The sequence below is a fragment of the Haliotis rufescens genome, unplaced genomic scaffold (genome assembly GCF_023055435.1).
Source record: "Haliotis rufescens isolate VD_foot unplaced genomic scaffold, xgHalRufe1.0.p SCAF_23, whole genome shotgun sequence".
In the NCBI taxonomy this organism is placed as follows: domain Eukaryota; kingdom Metazoa; phylum Mollusca; class Gastropoda; order Lepetellida; family Haliotidae; genus Haliotis; species Haliotis rufescens.
Window position 1 is genome coordinate 9802830 of NW_025963924.1, and position 24999 is coordinate 9827828.

At 40.1% G+C, this 24999-nt stretch overlaps 1 protein-coding gene across 4 annotated transcripts in view; it reads left to right on the forward strand.

Annotated features, from left to right (window-relative positions):
- The window catches only part of LOC124133040 (ribitol-5-phosphate xylosyltransferase 1-like), a 191106-nt gene extending 166107 nt beyond the window's left edge, over window positions 1-24999 (forward strand). For 2 of the 4 annotated variants that reach the window (XM_048401769.1, XM_048401770.1), the window contains 3 exons: window positions 16407-16712; window positions 17615-17785; window positions 19311-24999. In XM_048401769.1, coding sequence (XP_048257726.1) covers window positions 16407-16712; window positions 17615-17785; window positions 19311-19725 — 892 coding nt within the window. In that variant the 3' untranslated portion in view covers window positions 19726-24999. The remainder of the gene's footprint in view (window positions 1-16406; window positions 16713-17614; window positions 17786-19310) is intronic. The other 2 variants (XR_007222775.1, XR_007222776.1) reach the window with 2 other exon arrangements.

Consider the following 24999-nt stretch of genomic DNA (forward strand, 5'->3'; position numbering starts at 1 on the left):
GAGAAAGATACCAGCAGTTCTATGTGAGATCGGATACCGCATTGGCGTTTAACATGAACACGTTGGTCTGTCATAGCTGGAGCCTGGCTGCTGTGTGTGGGCAGACTTGTAGCTCAGGGTGCATGGATGTTAATCATTGGAGTATTAAAGCCGCTTGTGTCATGGATGTTTTCCACTTCTTGATTGGTGTTGACTGACAAGTGAAGTTGTGAATCAAGACCTCTCTATCATACCACCCACCTGTGCAACCCAGCCCCACACTGTTCCACACAGCATCCACCTTACCACTGTGTTGTGCAATCCCCCTCTGCAACCCTGCCCTACACAACGTCCCACACTACCAACATTGTTCCACACAACAACCCATGCTGTGTGTGCACACACACACACAGAGACACAGACACACACACACATTACAGCCCACCTCTACACCACCCAGACACACTCATCAGTAACAGAATGCACGAATGCACGCAGTTACAAAAAGATATTCCTGTCAGGATCACCAAGTCCATCAGAAATTGCCTAACTTAAATCCTGATCAGCCCCCATTAATCTGCCTCTTCCTGTTCCAGCCCCAGGCTGTGCCCACCGCCAGCTCCGAGCCAAGTCTTGCTGCAAATTAGGGGAATCTTGTTAGCACGGGGTCAGGCTGGACGTCCAGAGTGTATCAATAATATCACATTAGTCAGGGAGAAAAATGAGATATGAATTGTCTGCTATGGAATGGTGTCCGTGAGGAGTCCGGGTGAAGATCAAGCTGATATTTAATGAACTGCTTACCACAATTTTAGCAAGCATTGAATTGGGCAGGCCTCAAGATTATGGGGTTCATTATGAAGACATGATTTGAGAAGCGTCAGGAAATTAAAGGGGAAAGTGGAACCGCTAGATTATTGCATCGGGATGGGAGAAATCGCTGGTACAATTTGTGAAAGTCTGGAGACCCCTGGCTAGTTACAATTACTGTTGAGTCAGAATAAATATGCAGTGATTTTTTTGTCGACACTCTGGGAGTGAAAGTTCTAAATTTTGTTGTGTTAATTGATTATAGTTCCGAGTAAATGATTAAACAGTCCACGTTTTTTTCTCCGGTCTCTTAAACCATTTGTGAAACTGCCAAAGTGGGTTTCTTTTTTCAATAGTCGTACTTAAAAAAAGAATCCATTTGTTGGCATAGAGTGAATGGTTTCATCTCGGGCTGAAGGTTTAATTGGCTAACAGGAGTTATTGTTGAAAACAGATTACACTTTTCATAACAAACACTGTGGACCTGTGGTCTCTCGCTCAATAGGAGGGTTTTTCCCATTGTGGCTTTCGTATGTGATTCTATTACAGGGACATTGGATTGCAGTTTCTCTATAGATGCTGTTCATCAGACGCAAGCCTTATACAATGAGTCTCGAACACTGATTGTTCCGAAGATATTACTCAACCGAGGCAATGTTTTCATCAGTCACATGTTACTGGTCACTGAGTAACCAACTTCAATATCAGTAGTTGTTTGGTAGTTAGCTCAACTGGTGACAGGCAAGTAATTCTTATACAGTTGCAAGAAAATATGTAAATTCAGTGATGCTTATAAAGATTACTTACTAATTGGTGTAGAACTTAGTGAGAGGGCACTTAATGGAGCAGAGCAATTAATACGATGAATACGGTCAAATAGTTTGAGTTAACAAGGCTGTGACTTCCTTCTACCTGGCCTGTGAAGATCTGGGGTAGAATAGGTCTTCAGCAACCCATGCTTGCCTTAAAAGGCGACTAACGGGATCGGGTGGTCAGGCTCACTGACCTGGTTGATGCATGATCCCATTAATTGCTTGGATTGATGCTCATGATACCAATCTCTGGACTGTCTGGACCAGACTCGATTATTTACAGAATGCCGTCATTTAGCTGGAATATTGCAGAATTGCGTCCCTTGGGCACGGCAGAAACCTATGACTGTGGTTTCGAATCCCGGTTCGCCCCAATTATGTTTCTAGATATATCAGCACCATACCCGTGCTCGTGGGTTTCACCGAAGTGGTAAACGTCTGAGACCTGCATGACTTTGGGCTTTCCCCCATTAGGCTGACACGCAGTGATATAACTGGAATACTGTTAAAAGTGGCATTAAACCTCACTCACTCAGAGAGTAATATGCAGAGCTCCAGATAAGCTGCGTATCTGCGTGAAATACGCATCAGAAATGCAGAAATACACAGTCAAATATAATCCAAGCGTATCAAATACGCAACGAACATTACAGATACGCTACAAAAGTAAAACTTGTGCGTATCATCAAAATATTGTGAAGTAACCCTGCGTATTCGATTAGCAAGTGAGCAACTTATTTTGAAATTATAAAGGGGCATTCCGTCAACCTTGCTAAACTCCACGATGACAGTTACATCATGATCATTTGCCATCACACTTTCTTGTGGAAGTATCGTGGTATTTTTGAGTCCTATAAAGCTCTCGAACCCACACGACACCAGTTTGCAGGGACTAGATGAATAGTGTTTTAAATATTTAACTTAAATACCCACATGTGTAAAAACTAGTGGGTAACAGAAATTTGAATACGCAGGTAGAATTACTGATACCCAATGATTTTAAAATGCATGGGTAAAATACCCACAACACCAAAAGCTTATCTGGAGCTCTGAATATGGTAAGGAAATATTGGGATACTGAATTGATGCAAAATGTTTGATCAATGCACACCCCTGACTGATAAATGTCATCCCGATGTCCCTGATAAAGACCCTGTGAGTATTGATTATCCAGGCCTGACTAAGGCCTCGGTGTCACTGTATATGGATGATCCATGCGTTTGGTGATAAACTCTGTAATGAATTATGTATTGTCTTTGACGGTCTAAACAGCCGGAAGGTAGATCAGTGATATGTCAGTTAATGATGTAGTTGAGTGTTATGTGATAATGTCTATATGTGATTGTAGTTGAGTGTTATGTGATAATGTCTATATGTGATTGTAGTTGAGTGTTATGTGATAATGTCTATATGTGATTGTAGTTGAGTGCTACAGGACAATTAAGGCGCACCCAAGTTTTATTTTTCTTGTCTTTTGGTTTGGCGAAAAATGACACAACAATGCTATTATTTATCTATTTAACACTAACCCATGAGCATCATGTGCAGATTGTACATTCGTACAGCAGGTTAGAGTTACCTGCCCTTGGTCAAAACTCAGGCATATATTCAAGCCTTATTTGTTCAGGAGTTGTTCCAATGACAAGGTCATTCAACACCATTTATATAGGGCATCAATTGTCCAAACCAAACAATCTTCTGTCCAAATACCTGTCTACAGCTTTCCCTTTCCTAGGTGAAAGCAAGGAAGACACAATATTGCTGAAAAATAACTTACTGTACTACACTCAATTCAAATGCAAATTTGAAGTGGTAAGAGTTACATGCTATACAAGTCAAAATTGGCAGGGTTATAGCAACACATTTAATTCTACGTAGGTTATAGCAACATATTTAGCAACATATTTAATTCTACATAGGACACCTATTCATGAACTTCATATAGGATTCAAGGTCACGTTATGTTTAAAAGTCTTTTTGAATCACATTTAGTAGTAGGTATGACCACTGATTGGTCTGTTGTGAGTTCCATACATCATTCAAGCAGTTGGTGCACAGAGGAATCATTCACGTGGATGGGACGTCACCATGTACTGATCTTGTCTATCAGTCCTCTGCTTAGTACGTGGACGATAATCTGCACTGTTGGTCAACTGATGATGTCCCCGAAGTTGTGGAATGATGGACACCAAGGTGTCTGGCATCTCGTGGCATGCTCCATCCAGCTTCAGTAAGACCAACTGCCCCCGTCTGGTTTTCCCGAGTTCGACACAAAAACACAATGTGTCATCTAACTTAAAATCAAACTACAAAACCAACAGCTATTGAGCGAGACCAGATAACAAGTGTTCAATGAATCAGTAACATCCTCAAACCGTCCGGTAGTTCAGATCTAGGCAACCATGCTAGGCATGTTCTTTGATTTGAGATAGGTATCGTTGAGTATGCAAACTGGTCACAACAGAGATCTGAAAATAAGGAAAACGAGAAAACTTGAAACATGTTAGCCATTGGACTCAGTAAATAAAGATAAAAGCAATAAGATGTGTAGACTACTAGAAGGTTTTGCCACGTTGAATTAGGCAGTCAACATTCTTATCCAACAAAGCATGCTTCAGATGAACCTTTTGTCACTGGACATACCTAGTTTCAGGTCTACACTATCAGTGACTAACAGCACCTCTATTACACTTCACTCACCCCTAATGATTAGGACCCCAAAGCCTTTGGAACCATTCCAACAAATAGTTTACTGCATCAATTACTCTGTAATTAACCCTTAAAACAACCCACATCAGGAACTGGGTATAGTTTTCAAGAAGTAGCAAGGCCCCAATAGTAACATGTATTTATGGAAAACAACTTCTTTATACTGTAATAGCAATGTTTCGGTATGGTTCAGTCTTGTTTGATAATGGTATGAGAAACATCACTATTACAGTATAATAAAGTTGTTATCCATAAATTGTGTCTACATTGTAATCTGTCAACTTCTGGGAAATGCTTATCAAACAATAAATACACATGTACAATAAAAGTATGAAATTTGATATAAAACATCACTAGACGTGATGATTTACCATTTAAAATGTATTTCCTGCTCTCCAAGGCTTTGTTTTATATGCATAGATTAAGATTACCATGTGTATTTTCTCATAAACTAAGCAGGAATAGCAATCAGCTGTGCACACATTTCCTCCCAATCTATTCAGTTAAAAAGTACCTAACGATCCAACTTCAAAGAATTTTGACGCAATGGTCGGAAAAATTTGTATCTGAAATTATTATTTTATCAGGAAAAATATATTCCAATATTGTGTTGTTTTAGTTACAGAACAATTTGACCAGTCACTGTAGGGACTTCCCGCGCTACATGTATTTCGATTGTGAAAACAGTGAGTTTAGCGATCTTCCTATCACTTCGCATACGATTTCGCCGAAATTTTTGTAAACATTATTATAATTATTGAATGAAATTTTGAATATAATTAATAAAATATATTGCAAATATTAGTCCAGATAAACAATGAACAATTTTTTTATAACCAGTTATTATAATAATAGGATTAAATTGCCTACTTCAGTTCAGATTTTTTGACTGGTCTTTCCAGTGATCAGCTGATAATGTTTCCTGAGATGGGGGGAAAACACTATGTCTTTGGAAAACTTGACTTTTTTAAAAATGTAAGTAAATTTTGGTAGCCATGCTTTACCGCCCGCTATAACCGATAAATCTTAGATGTCTGAAAATAACAGTGCCCAACAAGGATGGGTGTTGGTGGCCATTTTTCATTTCAAGGTCAGTGGCAGAATTTCTTCTTTTATGGCTCATTTGATTCCTCAGGTAATGATCAGTAGTAAGATATGTTTAGAGCTTTCAAAAAGCAACTGACCCTTAAGTGAACTTTATACCTCCACAAAATTAACATCAGCATAATACAGCACTGTCTCTCACCATTTAGCTTTATGCTCTGTTGATCAGGAATATGCTATTATCAATACAACTAGGGACCAATTTTATTGATAAGTATCCATTAAAATTTTCATGCACCACATAGTTTATTCTATTTCATCAAAATATTTATTATGTGTATTATTGAAAATAATTTGGTCTGAGACTTGCATCTCTTCGGGTTTTCTTCCCATATTAAACTGACATGCCGTGATATAACTGGAATAATGTTCAAGGCAGCGTTACACCCAACTCACTTACATCACTGTTTTCTATGAGATAAGGTGTCTGTAATTACTACTAGTAATTATACCCAACTCCAGTGTCACAGGTGACTGGCAAAATATCATCCACTTACTTCAATGACCTAGGAGCCTGAAAGAGCACCCAGTGGGTGCAATGCATGTAGCTGTAGGGAGGCGTTGATAGTTGATCAATGTCTGTACAAAGTTAGACATGTTTGGAAAGAAGATTGACATTTAACAGCCTTCAATGAATGTTAAGTGTATTTGAGAGAGTAATTGGACAGTATTTGATTTCTTAATTTATAGATTTATTGGAATGTCGAATGAAATTTGAGTTAGAGCTGAAAGTGTAGACTAATATTTTTTTTAAATTAGACAGTATAGGAATTTTTTTTAAATGTTTGCTATTCATCTAACACGTACATACTTGCTCATTTTAAGGTGCCAACTTTAATTGGCAAACAGGAAAAGCCACTAAATCTTTGTCAAAATGAAAATAATTTACATTGAAAATTGTTTCTACAATTGTGTTGTGTATACATGTTTCATTTTACCGCCTCTTTGTAACGTATTTCCATATTTCAGACAAGAATACACTTGTATTGTTCATGAGGCCAAAGCAACTCCAAATTATTAAGTCAAACTGACAAGGTCAAAACAAGGTTGAAATATTCTAAGTCTAAGTGTGACATGGTGTCAACATCCATACAGTTTATCATTTGCCACGACTCTTGTGTACAAGGACGGCAGTAGGAATATCTAGGATAGGGACGTGCTGTTATCTGCCCCAGACAGTAATGCAATAGTCATGCATTTGAGCATTAACAGATACGTCTCGTCGTCATTACCAAGCTAGAATTACCAGATAAGTCTGGATGTGCTGTGGTCAGTGAACCAAAATCCTAGGAGAAATAGACTGAATCTGGTTATGTGACTGGTACCTGGTGAAGTAGGGCTGGTTATCGATAGAGATCATAGAGAGCGATAATCATTACCTAAATAACTATCAATATCAGAGAAATAACTTTGAGCAAATATGCAAACAAGTCCGAAATAAATCAACTCTGGTTGATGCCACTGGTGAGTGGTGACACATGGATTACTCTGTGGACATTTAAGTTGTGACAGAAACAATTGCTTTCCGTCTTTGGCAGTTGAAAGGATTGACAATAACAAGTCTCTTTCTGTAAATTTAAACTTTATTTCATCACAACTGTTTATGTAAGATATTGTCGATGACACAATTTTCTTCCCATCCACGATAATTCCGATTATCGTTCTCTTTAGCCAACCTCTCAGTACCAGGGCCCTCAGCAACCCTGATAAGACATCAGTTTCACTCTAGGATTCGTCCTCCCTTTCTGGTTACATGGTCCAACAGTTGGTGTAGTGTAACTTTATATAGGCATAGTGTTATAAACAAATAGTGTTGTGTGGGCATTAGTGTTGTGAGTGTGTTTTACACGACTTTTAGCAATATTCCAGCAATATCATGGTGGGGAGGTACCAGAAATGGGCTTCACACATGTAAACATGTGGAGAATCGAACCCGGGTCTTCAGCATGATGAATGAATGCTTTAACCACTGGGCTACTTCACCGTCCTTGTGTTGCATGGACAGTGTTGTATATGAATAGTGCTATGATTTAAGGCAAACCGTTATAAAGACACTAATGGGGCCAAGGTTCATCTGTATGCCACATTGTCCCCGAACTCGTCGGAATATTCAGATGAAATGTTATAATAATTTGGGTCAAATACTTTCAAATTCTAGATTTCAACCCTATGGTCTTCCTACAGATTGTTCTGTGTTTTAGACCTACTTTTGAACTGCAAACCTTTGTCTCCAGGAAGATGTCTGCAAAGTTTCTCCTGCAACATTCAGCATTCATTCTTGATAATTGTACAAGATAGTTTTGGACCGTTGGTAATACATAACTTTTTTCTTTCAGCATTTTTCTTAAATGAACATTGATCCTGCAATCTAAGAATAAGAATCACAATTTCCAAAAGTTCTACTACTGGGTATTATAATATGGAATATTGCTTTGTGAGTTGATCTTGGAGCTGGGAGAGGAATGGAGTGGATCTGACGTTTGTGACTCCAACCACACCTAGGGCATGAATGTCACTTTAACACAATATTGTTTTATCATTCTCTAAACTTGTCAAGTTTACAAATTAAGGGCTCTGAGCCAGCATTGAAAGGAATCATTGTCTGCATACAGTTACCTTTATCCAATTCTCTGACAGACATTCAAATCACCAAGCTGAATTAAGAAGTATCCATGGACATTATGTCATCATGGAGCTGTGTCTAGACCAACCAGATCTGCCATCGTTCATGTTGTTCACGACCGCCAGGAAGACATACTGTAGCTGCCCAACTACCTTTATATCATATTATGTTGCCTCCAAGCAATTTACTTGGTGGAGAATGCTACAAATTAGGCGCTGATGAAACACAGACTATCTGATTACTTCTTGAATACTGACGCAATGGAGTCGAATTCCAACATGGCATCGCTCCACAGATCAGACTTGCAAATTGGTCTCATTGAGAGGTTAGTGCTGGCCTGCAAATGAGGGATTATTTCAGGTCAAGATTGAAGTTCGGTCAATGGGAACATGGGTTCCTGGTATGAAGAGAATAAAACTACAGCTCGGAGTGTGCCATCAATTGTCCCTCCATTTGACAATGTGTGGTCCACTGTTAACTCAGTCACTCTAGATATTGCACAGATTTGGAAGAGCAGTTGAGAATTAAGTATGGAATCTTGGCACGATTTCTTCAGGAAGTCTAATGCTCATCCAGCTTAGGTTCATGACTTCAGTGGTTGTTCCCGACTTTTTGAATTGCCTGCTTCCTGCCCTGGTATTGTTTTTGCCTGTAAACAGTTTCGAATTGTAGTTGCATCCTTGCACCTGAGCCTGTGAACTGGTATATAACCGGTGAATATGGCACCATCCCCGCCCTCTGTTCCTGATGCTGTACTTAGATGTTGTCCCCAGGGCCCCTCTGATTTGATTATGTGCAGGTATTAAGGGCTCAGACAGCCCTTGTGTTCGTCCCAGTGGTGATTCCTCCATTACCATAGTGGCAGTGCTATTGAGAGTGGGGCCATCTTGGCCTGTACAATACACCCTGTAATCCATCAGGAAGGCTCGGGTCATGCATTGTCAAATTACTGCTCCAAAATGGATGTTTAATCCCGTCTATGGCCGCTTTTGTATGGAGAATCTTCGGTTGCACATGGATATGGATGTCTTTAGTCTGACCTTCTGTGTTGGGCAGGAAACAGTGTTGCAATTATAGGGATGATCTGTCTGATGTTTGACTGGTGGACATTACCGTTAAGACTTTGGTTTACACAGGCAGTTTATCATATATCTGACTTTATCATACATGCCAAGAAAGAAATATCGGTGGTTTGATGCCTGAAAAAGGCGTCTGCGTCATACCAAAGATATTCAAAGACATGCTATTTCCCTTGGAGTCAGTATACTGTGTCTGAGTGGAGTGTCCATGTTTAATGGCAGCATAACACAGCGAGCTGGCACTATGAAACTGGCATTAGTGCATGCACGTTGCTATATCAGTGCAGTAATCTTGAACTCAGCATTAAACCCCATTCACTTCACCCCACCTTGTTACAAGTTTCTTGTATTGCTATGAGGTTCAAACATAAGAAGAAAGTTATTTTAATCAGTATGATTTGAAAAATGATGAAAAATCTTGCCATTGTGTATTTAATTCAGTGTCCAGTGCCTCTGGTCATCAGTATAATACCATACACTCTTTATAATACCAACTGTTCACACTGTAAATATACAATTTTCTCCATTCAATCACCAAGATTCAAACAAGAAAATCTGTATGTACTATCAGCTCAAGTCCTCCAGAAGTGCTGACAGAAGTAATATTCTTTGAAGTCAAGTGAAGTGTCCACTGTGTCCAGTACACATCATGACCGTTACAAGAGGACTCGCAGATAGAAAGCCCCTGTCTGTACAGTGAATTTAGTCCAGACCTAGTTGATACGTGTAGGAGAAACCCTGTCTCCGAGGGATTACTAGAGATTGTAAACCCTCACATTTGGGGACGTTCCCTCATGTGAGGGTTTACAATCTCTAGTAATCCGAGGAGACATGGTTTGTCCAACTTATAAACCGACTCATCGAATAGACAACGTTTTAGTTAAATAACTGTAATAAAAACTCTCAAATGTATAACCTGTATCGGAGATGAAATATCGCCTGCAGTCGTGAACTCGGTTTAACGAAATCTGCATGTGCGTCTCGCAATGGCACGAAATCTGCATGTGCGTCTCGTAGGCTGTTCGTAGTTTTTGCTCTTTCAAGGGTTTACAATGATTGTAAGCCCTCCTGTGAGGTGTTACAATCGTTGTAATATCTCCTGCAAGGTGTTACCACAGTTTCAAAAACTCCATATCGAGTTACACAAACAGCCAGTAGGTTTATAAAGAAACCCCATAGGTTCCTGACCATTAGAGCTGGCAACACCAGGCTAAATATAGAGAGGGGGCACGGGTGGCCCAGTCGGGTAAGGCTCCGCAATTCTCTCTGCAGATTTGCGTCCCTTTGGCACACCAGAAACCTAGGATTGTATGCTCAAATCGTGGTTTACCCTTATTATGTATCCAGGTTTGTCAGCACCATTCCCATGCTCTTTGGTTTCACCACAGTGGTAAAGGTCTGAGATCTACATCACTTTGGGCTTTCCTCCCACCTTAAGCTGACATGCCGTGATATAACTAGAATACTGTTTAAAGCAGCATTAAACCCAACTCACTCACTCACTCCCTGAATAGAGGGATATTGCTACATTTATGATTCGTTGATCCGAATGGTTTCGCCAAGAAAGCCGCAATCTGCATTACTGGGGTTTCACAGGTGTAACCAAGCAAGTAGTTGTAAAGAAAATATTATCTGTTTGTGTCTTTCTACAGTATTAGCTAATTCAAGTAACAAGTGATTGATTCTGGTCAGGCAAATTGAGACAATAAATCGGGTCAGTGATCCCTTTTACATTGCTAGTGTAGTCCCCTGTAAACCTGATTGTATTACCAGCCATGTTATTAACCTGATGTCCCAAGTTAGCCTCTTAGGTTAGGAATGTCATCGCTGTTTGTCCATCTGTAGGACACACAGTACTCCATGCTGCCGGGGAATGCCACACTATCTTCCCCTAGTTGTGGGAATACAAGAGTATGATCAGTAATGGGTAGATGCACAGTTCATCAGCATTATAGATACATGGCCGACTTGCCACGATGGTGAAAGGTTCATAAAATATGGGCCTGATTAGCTTATGTCCAATATCAATTTGTGTCTCCCTTCTAATGCCTTGACTAGTTTGGATTTTTTCTCATACACTGTTTATAACAACTTCTGATGAAATGGGACTGCAAAATGTCAGACATCCATTTGTATCTTTGTTCTCACCCATTCCCTGTCTGGCTGTTTATTACCTATTCTGACAATGTGTCTTTGGAGATTATTCAAGCATCGAAAAAATGTATTTAAATTTTGAGGGACAAAAAATTATATTTTGAAGTTGCAAGATATATCCCAAGGCTCAGAAAGCTGATTCTTTTTATGAACAGGGATTTACCTGGACCTGCTCAGAGGCTGATATTTTGCCAAGCTTTGCAGCAGATGTCCTAAAAAATTGCCAAATCAGAATTAAACATTTCCCTATTCATGTTAATATTTTTAACTGACACTAATGTTATGGTTTTGTAGAGATAACCTGCATTTCACTGATAACAGGACCAATAACTAGGAAGAGGTTTTAATGCTTTGTTTTATATTACCGTATTCGACGTAAATAGCGCCCCGCTCTAATAAGCGCCCACGGCGATATTTGCTAATATATTGGCTAGTGAGCAATCCTAATTAGCACCCCTTTTGATTGATCAATGTACACAATACTTATTTATTCGTGTATAATACGCACTCAGTGTTATATGCACCCTATATGCAATTATGGGCAATTAAATTCTGGAAAAATATATGTCGTATATAAACATGCTGTCAGGCTGTCAGCATAAACTACAAAATTTACAATCTATCAACTGTTTCTAATTTTGAGAGCGCCCAGGCCGTTTAATACATCGAATACAGTATTGCTTTTACAGTACCTGTTTTTCTCTAACCACAGAACAGTATCTATACTCAGCGACATTATGGAAGGCCACCTTGGTTTGTAGAGAGTCAAACATGAACCATGCGTCAATAGGTCTGGATAGGTTGACAATGTGATTAACAGTTGAAGAACATGTTGTTTATGCCTGTCACACTGATTGGATTATGAAACTGGCAAATATGGATAACGATTATTAAACACAATATTGAAGATGAGGGAAAAAGCTACCAAAAACATGCCTGATCGCAGCCATGTACAATGTACAAGTAACAGTCAATGTGGGTATAAAATGGTTCATGCCAGTCTGAACTGCACTCTTGGAAGTTGAAAATGCTTCAGATCTCTCACTCTTATCTTTCATTATTTGCATGACCCCTCAATAATGATGCTGAGTTTATATCCTACTCAAAAGACACATTGATTATAGTCACAAGAAAATAATCGGGGTTTTCTTTAACTTGTTTTGAATAGTTCATAGATACATGTATTTAGACAATATGTGTATTGATATTTTGGATGTGCATTGTTGACAAATTGACCTTGTCAGATACAGGCAAATGCCACATATCCTGCTGTGTCAGTTGAAACTCTGCATCAGAAAAACAACCTACTGAAGTCCACACAATCACAACTACATTTAGTGCCCCAGAAACGATAACACATAGAAAACAACTCGACCGAAAATTATTCATAGACTGTGTTGAAATCTGGGGAGACTCCTTGCCCTCCGTGAAGCGGCAAGACACGAAATTGCAGGAACATGTTCCTAAATCTTAGTGACAAATGTTTCGGAGTCTGTATCCCTGGCAACTGCTTGCATCCAAATAGTATCATGTTAGATTAATTTGGAAAAACAATATTGCAATGTTTCTTCACCGACACTTTGCCATTAGGTGTAAATTGGATGGTCCAAGTTGGCAGCAGTAGACAGACATCTCCCCATGGTGGCGGGGAAGTTGGGACTACTTTCTGTGGAGGAGAACAGTGTCTCTCCTAACAGTTTCTGATTAGTTTTTGATGACTTGCAATATAACTCAGACACAGTGATATCATACAAGCACTTATTACTACATCGCTCATACAATATTGGGGAGGTTGATACAGCAGTAGCTGGCTTGGACAGTCGGAACTATTAAAAATATTGCAGAGCTGTGGTAGATTACAGACTGCTCATACAGTATCGGGGAGGTTGACACAGCAAAAGCTGGATGGGATATTCACAATTATTAAGAATATTGCAGTGTTAGGGGGCACGGGTGGCCCAGTCTTTAAGGCGCTGTGCAGAGTTGCGTCCCTTGGCCACGCCAGAAACATAATTGTGGGTTTGAATCCCAGTTCGCCCCGATTATGTTTCTAGGTTTGTCAGCACCATACCCGTGCTCGTGTGTTTCACCGAAGTGGTAAATGTCTGAGACCTGCATCACTTCGGGCTTTCCTCCCACATTAAGCTGACACGCCGTGATATAACTGGAACACTGTTAAAAGCGGCGTTAAACCAAACTCACTCACTCACTATTGCAGTGTTAGGAATATTAAGAATAATTCCGAGTTTGTGTGCCACCATTTGGCCTGACATTTTCACGAACACCTGGTATCATCACTAACTGATAGTGATTCATAAACACAAACTTTGGATATAGTCTGAATTATGCAATGGACTCTGCCTTTACTGCTGGGTGAACAGAGGCATTTATCGAACAAAGTCTCCAGAGAAATCACAAGTTCTAGCCCCAGAAACTTGCAGGAGTCAAGCTGCCGAAACACAGTCACCCATACAACTACTCTCTGCAACCAACATTGTCTATCTTCACCTGATTTTTGCACTGTGCACAGGACCAAGTGCTACCACAAACAGCATAAGAAATTGGCACTCATCCTAGTCATTAGAAATTGGCACTCATCCTATAGTACCGTCACTTAGCTGGAATATTGCTGAATGCGGCGTTAAACAACAAACAATCATCCTATAGTCCTTGCCAAACTGCCCAATACTTAAGGTATCATAAGGACAAGTAGAAATTTGCCCTTTTTAGGGTGTTGCTACATTTTATCATTATAAGGACTAGTGGACTAAAATTGATAGATTCTATTGCTACCACATGTGTTCATTAACACATGGATCTAGTCCACTAAACAGTATGACTAACTTTAATGCTCGTTTATTAAAATTCGGTAGGCTTTTCTTGACGGTTTGAGTTCTGTTTTCATGTCTCTTTCATGCGTGCAAAAATGTGTTGATAAAAATGCTGTCTGGCTTTGGATTTTACCAAAACAGGATTTGAAGATCGGAGATTTAATATTTTTCAGCCCAGTTGATGCATTGTCATGACAAATTGACATCTCTGATAACAAAGACATAAGCTGGAGACCTATTGCAAAATACAGATCAACAACAATATGAGTCTGCACCAACCTTTAATTTCCCAAGAGTGTGCCAACTTCGGATAACATTTTTTCGTCCTTTTGCCTACAGTGATGTCTACTAAACCCTCTGTAGCAAATGAATGTTGACATGTTTTAAACCCGAAGCCAGGATTTTTCTTCAACATTCCAAAAGGAGGTAATAGTGTTGGCAATTCCCTGAATCTTGAGACAGACGATTGATATGTCGGGAAAGGTGATCCCAATATACATGTAAATTGCAGTCAAATCTGTCACTGAATACAACATTATCCTGACATGGTCATTTGTGAACTGTAATCACACAAGCTGCTGATCTCCTGAGAAACCGTTCTCTAAGTGCCAGCAAGCAGAGTAGAATACACTGAAGTGTTTCTACAAATCTCAAGATTTGAGCCAAGCTACATTGCCATGGACCAGGCATTGGGCTCATGAAGAATGTATACAATTGACGTTATTCAAAATGGTTTTAGAAAAACCAATTTCTTAAAATTCTTTGAGTCATGTGCAGCAAATCGCACATTAATCTGACTTTGATAAGGTTTACATGATTTCACAGCAAACTAATTTCTTGAAGGTGATTTTGAGAATTTTGTATGAGTCTGTATTGATCATCAGTCCACCAAGAAGCCGCTCACCAGATTGCCACACTCCGGGGATAATGGATGTGTATGGAGCTAATAACACTGGAGACCAAAATCAAATTGATGCCCACCAAATTTACGTCTTAGATCCTCTCAAATTCTCAAAGATCTGATTTCCAGTTTGAGCGTGAGAAATGTGCATGTATATTGTATGATGAGTGTGGATGGGGAGCGAGATAAATGTCGTTAAAAGAACACTTTTATAAAGCTTCCTGGAGAGACTCCGACCAAGCATCAAAATTAGATTTAAGTCGTAAAGTAGTCGCCAATTTATGAGAGGCTCTGGAGAAGTGTTATATCCCTTTATAAAATTGTGGACAGTTTTAATTCTTCTTGCAGCATCCTGTTGCGAGGGTACTGTACTAAATAATCTTTATGTATTTTCTTCAGACAATATTTGAAGGCGTTATGTCTTGTTGTAACTGAGATAAATTCTCAGCGTGTGAGGGTGTGTCAGCTACAGCTAAACCCATGTTGAAGATGATGTGTCTCTTCAACATGGTTCAATAATCAATCAGCTTGTCAGTAAATTGTGTACACAATGTTTGTTGCAGGGGTAAGATTTAAGGACATTGCAATGGACGAGATTCTCAAATGTCATAAGGAGTTTGTGAAATAATTAATTGAAATTGATGACAGAAATAGTCAGATGTCAGTTGTCTCATAAATACTTTGAAACTTTGTCTGATAGCACAGGTATGCAACATGGGAGCTCATCCTTGTAATAGCATACAGTACTCTTGGTGCCCTTGACTCAACCTTGATAGGGTACAGCGTTGCCATGCAACATGGCAGCTTGTCCTCGTCACTGCATACTGTGTCCCAGGTGCCAGGTGCACTGTCTGATTGCGCACATCACATAGCAGCATTGTAATGCTAACGTTATTAATTCAGTAATAAATAGAAAGTCACATGACTGTCCATATTTTATAGGGGGCGAGGTTGGCCCAGACGTCTAAGGCACTGCAGTTCGCTGTGCAGAATTGCATTCCTTGGGCACACCAGAAACCTATGATTGTGGGTTGGAATCCCGGTTGGCCCCGATTATGTTTCTAGGTTTGTCAGCATCATACCCGTGCTTGTGGGTTTCACTGAAGTGGTAAACGTCCAAGACCTGAATCATTTCGGGCTTCCCTCCCACATTACGCTGACACGCCGTGATATGACTGGAATACTGTTAAAAGAGGCATTAAACCACAACTCACTCACTCACCGTATTTTATACTATGTTTCCATCTCACATGCCAAACTCTTGTATTCAGATTTTGTGGCACTCATGTCATGAATGGAAGTAATTGTATATAGTCTCTGTTGTGTTATTTAAGGATGCTACCTGACCTTATAACAGTGTTTCTGGTGTGATGGGAATTACATGCTCTGCTGTTTCATTGACAGGCTGAGGACAGGCCCTGGCGTCATCCCCAGCAAGGTGCCCCGGAACACAGAGAATCTCCTGCTGATACTAAATGGACGGGAACCCTCCAAAATAGACTTCGCTAAACTCTGGCTAGACTTCCTGCCAGCATTACCCTATTTGAAAAACGTGGCTGTCGTAATATTGGGAAACGAGCAGTGTAATAACGATTGGCTCAAGTCCTACATGCAGATTAGAGGAGGACCAATCAAATTTGCATTCCTCGTGTACGACAGTCCTGACATCGACAACGTCAACTTCTATCAGTGGCCCCTTGGTGTTGCTACGTAAGTGGACAGCATCAACAATACTCTATGTACAGATGCTCTGTAGACTCACATATGCTGGTATTGATTAGTTTTGGGGACAAAGTCTGTGGAAATTTTAAAATTATACATGTTTCAATGATGATATATCAGCTATCGTGGTCCTGAAGTCTAGTAATGTGGGTGTAACTTTTCCCAAAGGAAATGATATATCATATACAGTTCATTGTGGTGCATTGAGATAGCACACACAGACCCAAAGGGAACATTGCTGTTTGAGTTCTTATATCTCAGTGCTATAGTTGGACCCTCAGGATGGTGATATGTAGATAGCTGCCTGGTTTGTAGAACTAAATCATTTTGATGGGGTGGCTTGTGATGAATTGCTTGAAACACTGGTGTAGAAGTTGCGATAGTTACATTTACAGAAATGATATTTGAATGAGATCAGTTCTCATTTGGGAATGGAAGCTGATTGCTGTATTGAGAACGAGGAACAACATCGACATGACAGTGTCAGCCTTCACATATGTATGTGTGTATTCCAACATTGTACCAATCAAGACCACTTGTGAAAAAGATTTACCGTTTTTAAAAATAGTTGAGTGGTTACTATTGGTCGTGGGTTGGGCTGGGCTGAATAAATAAATAGTATAACATTTCAGTCACATCTTAGTGTGTCAGCCTTATGCTGAAGGAAGGCCCAAGTTTATGAAGATCATAGGGATTTATAGCGAGTTGGGTTAACCTCTGCTTCAAATATATTCCAGTTATATCACGGCATGTCGGCACCAAGTGGCACAGTTATGTGTCTGAAACCCAGGCTCTAGGTGATGCTACGCACTGTGCCCAAACACCTTATTGTCACACAGATGCTGACAAAGCAATGAGTATTTCATGTAGCCCTCTTCTGCATGTTCCAGGTATCGAGACTTCCCCAAAGTGGACACAGCCCACCTACCTCTGACGATGCACAGGAAATATTTGTGCAACTTTATGGGGACAATATACAGAAACTCCAGTCGAGAAACCCTGCTGAATGTCCTGGAGAGAAATAACTTAAAGTCATCCTGCTATGTGAAGCCCAGGAAGGAGTGAGTTCTTGCTGTGAATAATGCATTATTTGGATGTGGGAGCTGTTTGCGCCAGGCATCATGGCTGGGGAACCAACTTTTCATTTTGAACCCCTTTGTGATGCCCTGGGTACCGTTGCACAAAACAACCTTAGCGCTACGACTGTCGTAAGTCTATGTTAAGGTATGGGAGTTACAATCACCTTAGCGCTAAGATCGCTCTGAACAACAGAAGTCAGAGTGAGTGAGTATCGTTTTACGCCGCTTTTAGCAATATTCCAGCAATATCACGGCGGGGGACATCGGGAATTGAATCCAGGTCTTCGGCTTGACGAACGAACGCTTAAACCACTAGGCTACCCAACCGCCCCTCTTGCTTGTTGTAAAAGTCCTCACGGAATAAGTCAGAAACTCCCCTTGCTTGTTGTGAGAGCCAGTGGAACTAGCAATTGGAGAGCTACAATGGCTGACGAGTATGAACTATGGAGTATGATACACTAGTCACTAGTCCATAGTCCAAGTCTAGTAAGCTTTGCTAATAACAGTCCATACACTAACACAAAGATTTACTAAGATCAAGTCATGTCGGAGCTTGTAGCCGCAAAGGTTTCGGCACAGACTGGTTGATGATCCTCCAAGGCAGTAGTTTGTTATTGCAGCTTGATGGATAAATGCTCTCACTATTAACAAATGGTTTGTCAATAACTTACATGCTGCCATGACATGGTTGTGATCTTGCCAACTCAGTCAAGATCATTCTGTCCCTGGCTGCGCTTTCATTCATTGATTCGTGGTTGCGACTGCACATTCATTCATTGTAGTGAATGAAAATTACTGCATGAGGTACATATGGGAATGATACTATTACAACAAATAATTACAAAATTCGTACCCTGGAAATACTGTGTCTTGCACCTTTGGTATTTGTTGACAATATTATCAAGCCATGTGTTCATAAAGAGTTCTTGTCTTTGATAGGAAAATGAAATATTTTTAGAGTCAGCAAAAGAGATGAAAGTAACAGTAATATTATATACCTTGAGTCATTATTGAGGGGGCACACAGATAATAAGAGTTATAAGTACTCATAAAACATAGCATTTTCAACTTCCCAGAGTGCAGTTCTGTTGCGTCTGGAATGAACCATTTTATACCCACATTGACTGTTACTGGTCATGTAGTGCACATGCCTGGGCTGAACCACGATCAGGCATGCGTTTTGGGAAGCTTTTTCCATCACCTTCCATCTTTCACTTCTATAAAAGCATCCAATCAGGGTGACATAGGCATAAACAACATGTTCTTCAGCTGTAAATCACATTGTCAAATACTCAGACCTATTGACACTTGCTGGCATATGTCCTGTTTGATACCCTACATACCTAGGTGACCCTTCAATAATGAAGCTGTGTATAAGTCTTTGCACTGAGGGAGCTGTAAATCTCACTCCAAACAAATGATTCAATGGAACATGACCTAACGATGCATGCTGTTCACAAAACACTGAGTGTACATCACTAATCCACCGGTTCCTGCCTCTTTCCAGATGGATGCCCCAAGAGACAGACACAACTCGGGAGGAATACATGCGAGCTCTGGCCCAGAGTGATCTCACCCTCAACCCTGTCGGGATCAACACCGAATGTTACCGCATTTATGAGGCGTTATCCTACGGTTCACTTCCTGTTGTGGAGGATGTGATGACTCCAGGGAATTGTGGGTCATCCAGTGCTTCCCTTGTTGCTCCTCTGCGCTTGCTCAAAGAGTATAACGCACCCATTGTATATATGAGAGACTGGAATCAGATCGCAGACATTTTAGACCAAGAGGCGAAAATGCCTCATGAAGATAAAGTTAAAAGAAGACAAAAGCTGATTCAGTGGTATGAAAATTTCAAATCTCTTATGAGAGAACGACTTGTACGAATATTAGAAGAAAGATTTTTCAATATCAAACGGTAACGATAACAGTGCCATAAGATCTAGAATTTTATCAAATTGTAGATAGAGTGTGGAACAGCAATACCAAAGTCTTTCAGTATTCATCCTTCGATGACAGAGTTTTATTTCAAATGTGGATTGTCTGCCCTTTGGCCTGCTCTGGTTTCAAAAATTGAAATGTTCAAGTCAGAGCAAGTTTTGAGGTGGGCAAGCCTGGTTATATCAACAACAGTAATGCCTATCTTACTAGGGACATCTTGCAGGTCGAAATATGATGGGAAATTAAAATGGAGAAACTTCGTGGCATCGAGGATGCTTTGCTAAGGGACGGGTCATTTATTGTAGGGGAGGGTGGGTCTGCGGGCAATACAAATCGTCAAGGTTAGAATCTGGGTTAGTATTGATCTTCAGCAACCCATGCTTGTCGTAAGAGGCGACTAACGGGATTGGGTGGTCAGGCTCGCTGACGTGGTTGATGCATGATGATCGTATTCCAGTTGTGTAGAATGATGAGTCCAGATTCGATTATTTACAGACCATTGTCATAATAATAATGCCGAGTAAGACTTTAAAGAAACAAACAAACCTAAAAAATAATACACCTATTTGGGGAGAGTCATGTAAAAAATGGACATTTTATGATAAAGATAACATGCATTTGCATTTCAGGGAGGGTCATGAAAAAATTGTACAAGGACATGGGGAGGGTCATCCAAAAATATGAAAAGCAATTGCTGAGGATCATTATTTTCAGTACATCAGTGCATCTAAAACCTATGACAACCCCCCCACCACCTCTCTCCCACCCCTGTAATAAATGACCGGTACCAAACTCAAAACATCTTTGGACTCGAATAGAAGACCTTTGTCAAAAATGTTTTTCTTTAGCCTTGGGAAGTTAAAGTAATTAGATTTGAACTCTTGTCTTAAAAACTTGAAACACCCATGTTTTTTATTTTGGAATGTGTTTTTGCAAAACATGTTTCTGTCATCACATATCAAGGGAGGTAAACTCCAGGACTTTGTTCTCACAGAATAACTGTGTCTCATTACTTGTTGATCAAATCATGTTGATAGATATAAGGTGCTACGTGTAACTAAATGCCAAACGCTGAAGACATTGTGAGGATGAGATAGAAATCTCTTTATCTGTGTTATGTCAATCACTCAATCTTGTTATGTGCTTTCACAGTTAGCTGTACATGGATCTATGACCAATGTGAAAGAAAGTATGGAGTTACGAACTGGATGCCTCTTTACTTGTTTTTCTGTGTTTATGAAGCTCTATGTTGTGGGGCCTTGGCATGCAGATACTAGAGGGAAGAGTGTTGACTGGGTTCAGTCTTCGTGTTACAGTTTAATAGATGTATTTAGGCCGTATGCTCATTGCAGTGTCACCTTAGTGGCACTCCTGCTGTTTGGTGCCCAGAGGGGAACGATGCTGACATGCTGTTACATGAGGGTCATGGAGACGATGCCTTGTGTTTGTGTTTGTCGTAAGCACTCATTGATTATGAAATGATATCTTTTGACTATATTGTAAATACACAGAAGAAATCAAATTGAATTATGTTTGAATTACATATCAATTATAAAATGAATCAAAGGAAATCTCATTACTATATGTGAGGGGGTCTTCAGAAAGACATGTTTTTATTCTTCCTCAAGTGTCGGTCTTGTGCCAAATCCTTGTGTGCAAATGTTTTGGGACCAGGACGAAGAGAAATTGTTACAGGACCTATCTTACAATGTAAGGTGAGAATCTCAAGTGTATGTGTGTCTATGCCACTCAACAATTGGAATGTCCGATGTTTATGTCAGTTGTTAAAGATGAAAGTGTTTTAGTGATTCCCGTTGACTACTGCTATACGGATGTTGTTGTAGATGCCGTAATGAAATGTGGCAGAGCATATCACTGGGGAGGAGCTGGGGACTTTTAGAGATTGTTAACGCAGTTGAACTTGTCAGTATACATGAATGTTAATTAGCGGATCTGTGACGAGGGTTGTTTTCCTTTGTTGTAATTTGTAGCGAGTTGTGGAGCCAGGGGAATGGCATCTGTAGGATCAACTTTATACCCTTAGCCGTGTTTGACAGTGACTGGAATTTGTTAGTCGTCTAGAGGACCTGTAGTTACAGGGGTAGAAACTAACAGTTTTCGTCCACTAGTCCTTATAATGATAACAAGTAGCAAAAGCCTTATAAAGGGCAAATTTCTACTGGTCCTTATGATACCTTAAACATTGGGCAGTTTGGCAAGGACTACAGGAATAGTGCCAGTTTCTAACTCTGAGTTAGAAATAAATACTAGTCCTCCAGATATCTAGAAACTCTACTGGTCCTGTTGGTCCTGGTGGATCTCAAGTGGTCATGACCACAAAGTGTAAATGATAATTGACATCTCCCTTGCAAGATTACTGACAGGGCTGTGATTTTGCACCTGATGTTCATTTCAAATTAGAGAAATGCTCCCTGAATAACACTCGTCAGTTGGAACATGATTTGGTTCATTCCACAGGTGCTTGAGGCACACATGCCACACGTTATGCCAACATGGTGTCACGCACTGCGTGGGGTGGTCTTTCCTTGTGTTCGGTACAATGGTGTCACTGTTAGGGGCCTTGAACTGTCCAATCTCTGAGTCAGGGAGATCCTATCAAGTCTAAGGTCACATGAATTTTTACAATAATATATATGAAAACTGCTTTATAATGATTGGTATGTTAATAGTTATTGTCACATAAGTTAATGTTAGTGATAATAACTCGCTGTACCACATGTTGGTTATTTTGCATTGCAAGAATGTGGGTAGAGGTTTGTTGTCTTTGCCGAGTTAGTTCAGTATTCCACACACTACATACATATGCTGCTTCAGACCAACTATTGCTTACCTTCACCAGTGGAATTATGTCTGTAGCCATTTGTTTTTAGATGGAGCACCTACTGACAGAGGTATTTTGTGCAGGCGTTATGGACAAGGGGAAATAACTCGAACTGTAAACCTACATTAATGGTGACTCACAATACATCAGTTTATCCAGACTGGCTAGTTTGATTTTTTTCCCCTCAAACATAAGAAAAATTATAAGGATAACCAGTTTGTATATTTAAGTTCAATACAATCTTTGGTCATTATTTACCAAGTTGGATGACATGGAATTAACTTCAGGCACAGGACACTGATATCAAAGACACCCAACACATTTGTGTCAAAGTTCTGATCCTCTGTGAGCTCTGCCTCTTCTGTTCGTTTCTTCATAGTCATCCCTGTCAATATCTCAGATTTCACCTTCTCAGAAAATATATTAAACCAGATTCCTACATCCAGAGTGTCTGTGTACTGAGAATGATCCAACAAACACCATCTGATGTTTCATTTGTTGCGATTGTTGGCCTGTGTTGCAAGTCTTTGTACATGTATATATATTGATGTATTTAAGTCTATACAGATTTACCTATAGTTATTCCTATTTATGCAGTTTAGATTTACAGCTGTATTGTCTCTGTATATTTTATGATTTTGTAATTTCAGATCCAAATCACATGGAATATAATCAAGTATCATATCCCCTGATCAAAATGAATGTTTGTTTCTGCCTGTATAAATATAGAGACCACATTTCCATTACAGATTATGTTAGTGAACCTGTACCCATTCATTAGTCTTCTTACTGGACTGACAGACATCATAACAGGCGGACTGGCCAGGGAAGTCGACAAAAGGGCCTAGATACATACTACTCAATATAAGTTAGGGAACACCTGATTCTTTTTTATTGCTGTAACTAACCTGTCATGATAGATTAACTATACATGTAGTAATATGAAAGAACTGGGCATTCTTTAACTTCTTTTGAGTAATATATATGCTATTAAACTTTTGCCCATACCTTCCTTGTGTTACAGTGCTGTTGGGTGGCCCAGTGGGTAAAGCAGCTGAGTATTGGTTCTCTTCCCAAATACTTGGAGAAACCTGCATATAATATTCAGCACTATTGAAGCAGTGTAAGATGAATTCATCCTTGCAGCTGCTTGAAGCATGTCATGGATAATTGGTGAACAGATATTGTGATTTGTTCCATATGGTTCATAATCTTTTAAATATTGTATAAAATGTTTTAGGTAAGCTCATTATCTGGACAAGGAACTTATCCTCTGTTCACCTCAGGAATGGACTCCATGTGGTGAGGTTTGTGTGAGTGTTGAGGCGAGAATGTCAGTAGCAGCGCCTGTAGTACTTGTAAAGAGGAAACCAGGTCTGGTAGCTCCATGGACGCGTTGGGAGCCTAGTGCTATGGCGAGAACCAGGTCTGGTAGCTCCACAGACATGCCAGGTTCCTAGTGCTATGGCTAGAACCAGGTCTGGTAGCTCCATGGACATGCCAGGTTCCTAGTGCTATGGCTAGAACCAGGTCTGGTAGCTCCATGGACATGCCAGGTTCCTAGTGCTATGGCTAGAACCAGGTCTGGTAGCACCATGGACATGCCAGGTTCCTAGTGCTATGGCTAGAACCAGGTCTGGTAGCTCTATGGACGCGTTGGGAGCCTAGTGCTATGGCTAGAACCAGGTCTGGTAGCTCTATGGACGCGTTGGGAGCCTAGTGCTATGGCTAGAACCAGGTCTGGTAGCTCCATGGACATGCCAGGTTCCTAGTGCTATGGCTAGAACCAGGTCTGGTAGCTCCATGGACATGCCAGGTTCCTAGTGCTATGGCTAGAACCAGGTCTGGTAGCTCCATGGACATGCTGGGAGCCTAGTGCTATGGCTAGAACCAGGTCTGGTAGCACAGAAAAATAACAATAAGATATTCTAGTCTCCAGATATTAGTTTATCATTAAGCTTGTTAGCACAGCATCTCAATTTTAACAAATCTACGTTTATGTCCTTATTCCGGGTTCTAGTTAATAGGACATACTTACTGATGTGAACAGATATCACATTATTTTACTGCATTTGGTTGGCTTTCATTGGTTTAGTCATTGTAATGTTTCACAGCCGACATGAATTATGCTGCTCCAAATTCAAGGACAAATGCTCTTTTTTTAGTTTTTCCTGTTTAAGGCAATAGTTTTGTTGTTATTGTTATGAACGTTTTGATAAGGTAGGAATTGCAATTTGTAGACGAAAGACCAAGCTACTTTGGTTGGGTTGTTTTCACTCAGTGGCAGACTGTCTGGTTCACCTGGATGCTGCCTATTGTGTGTGGTATTTTGATGAGATCAAACTATGGTAAACAGCTGCAGAATTGTATTAAGTATTTTGTTGTCATGGGAATAAATTGTTTCTTTTAAAAA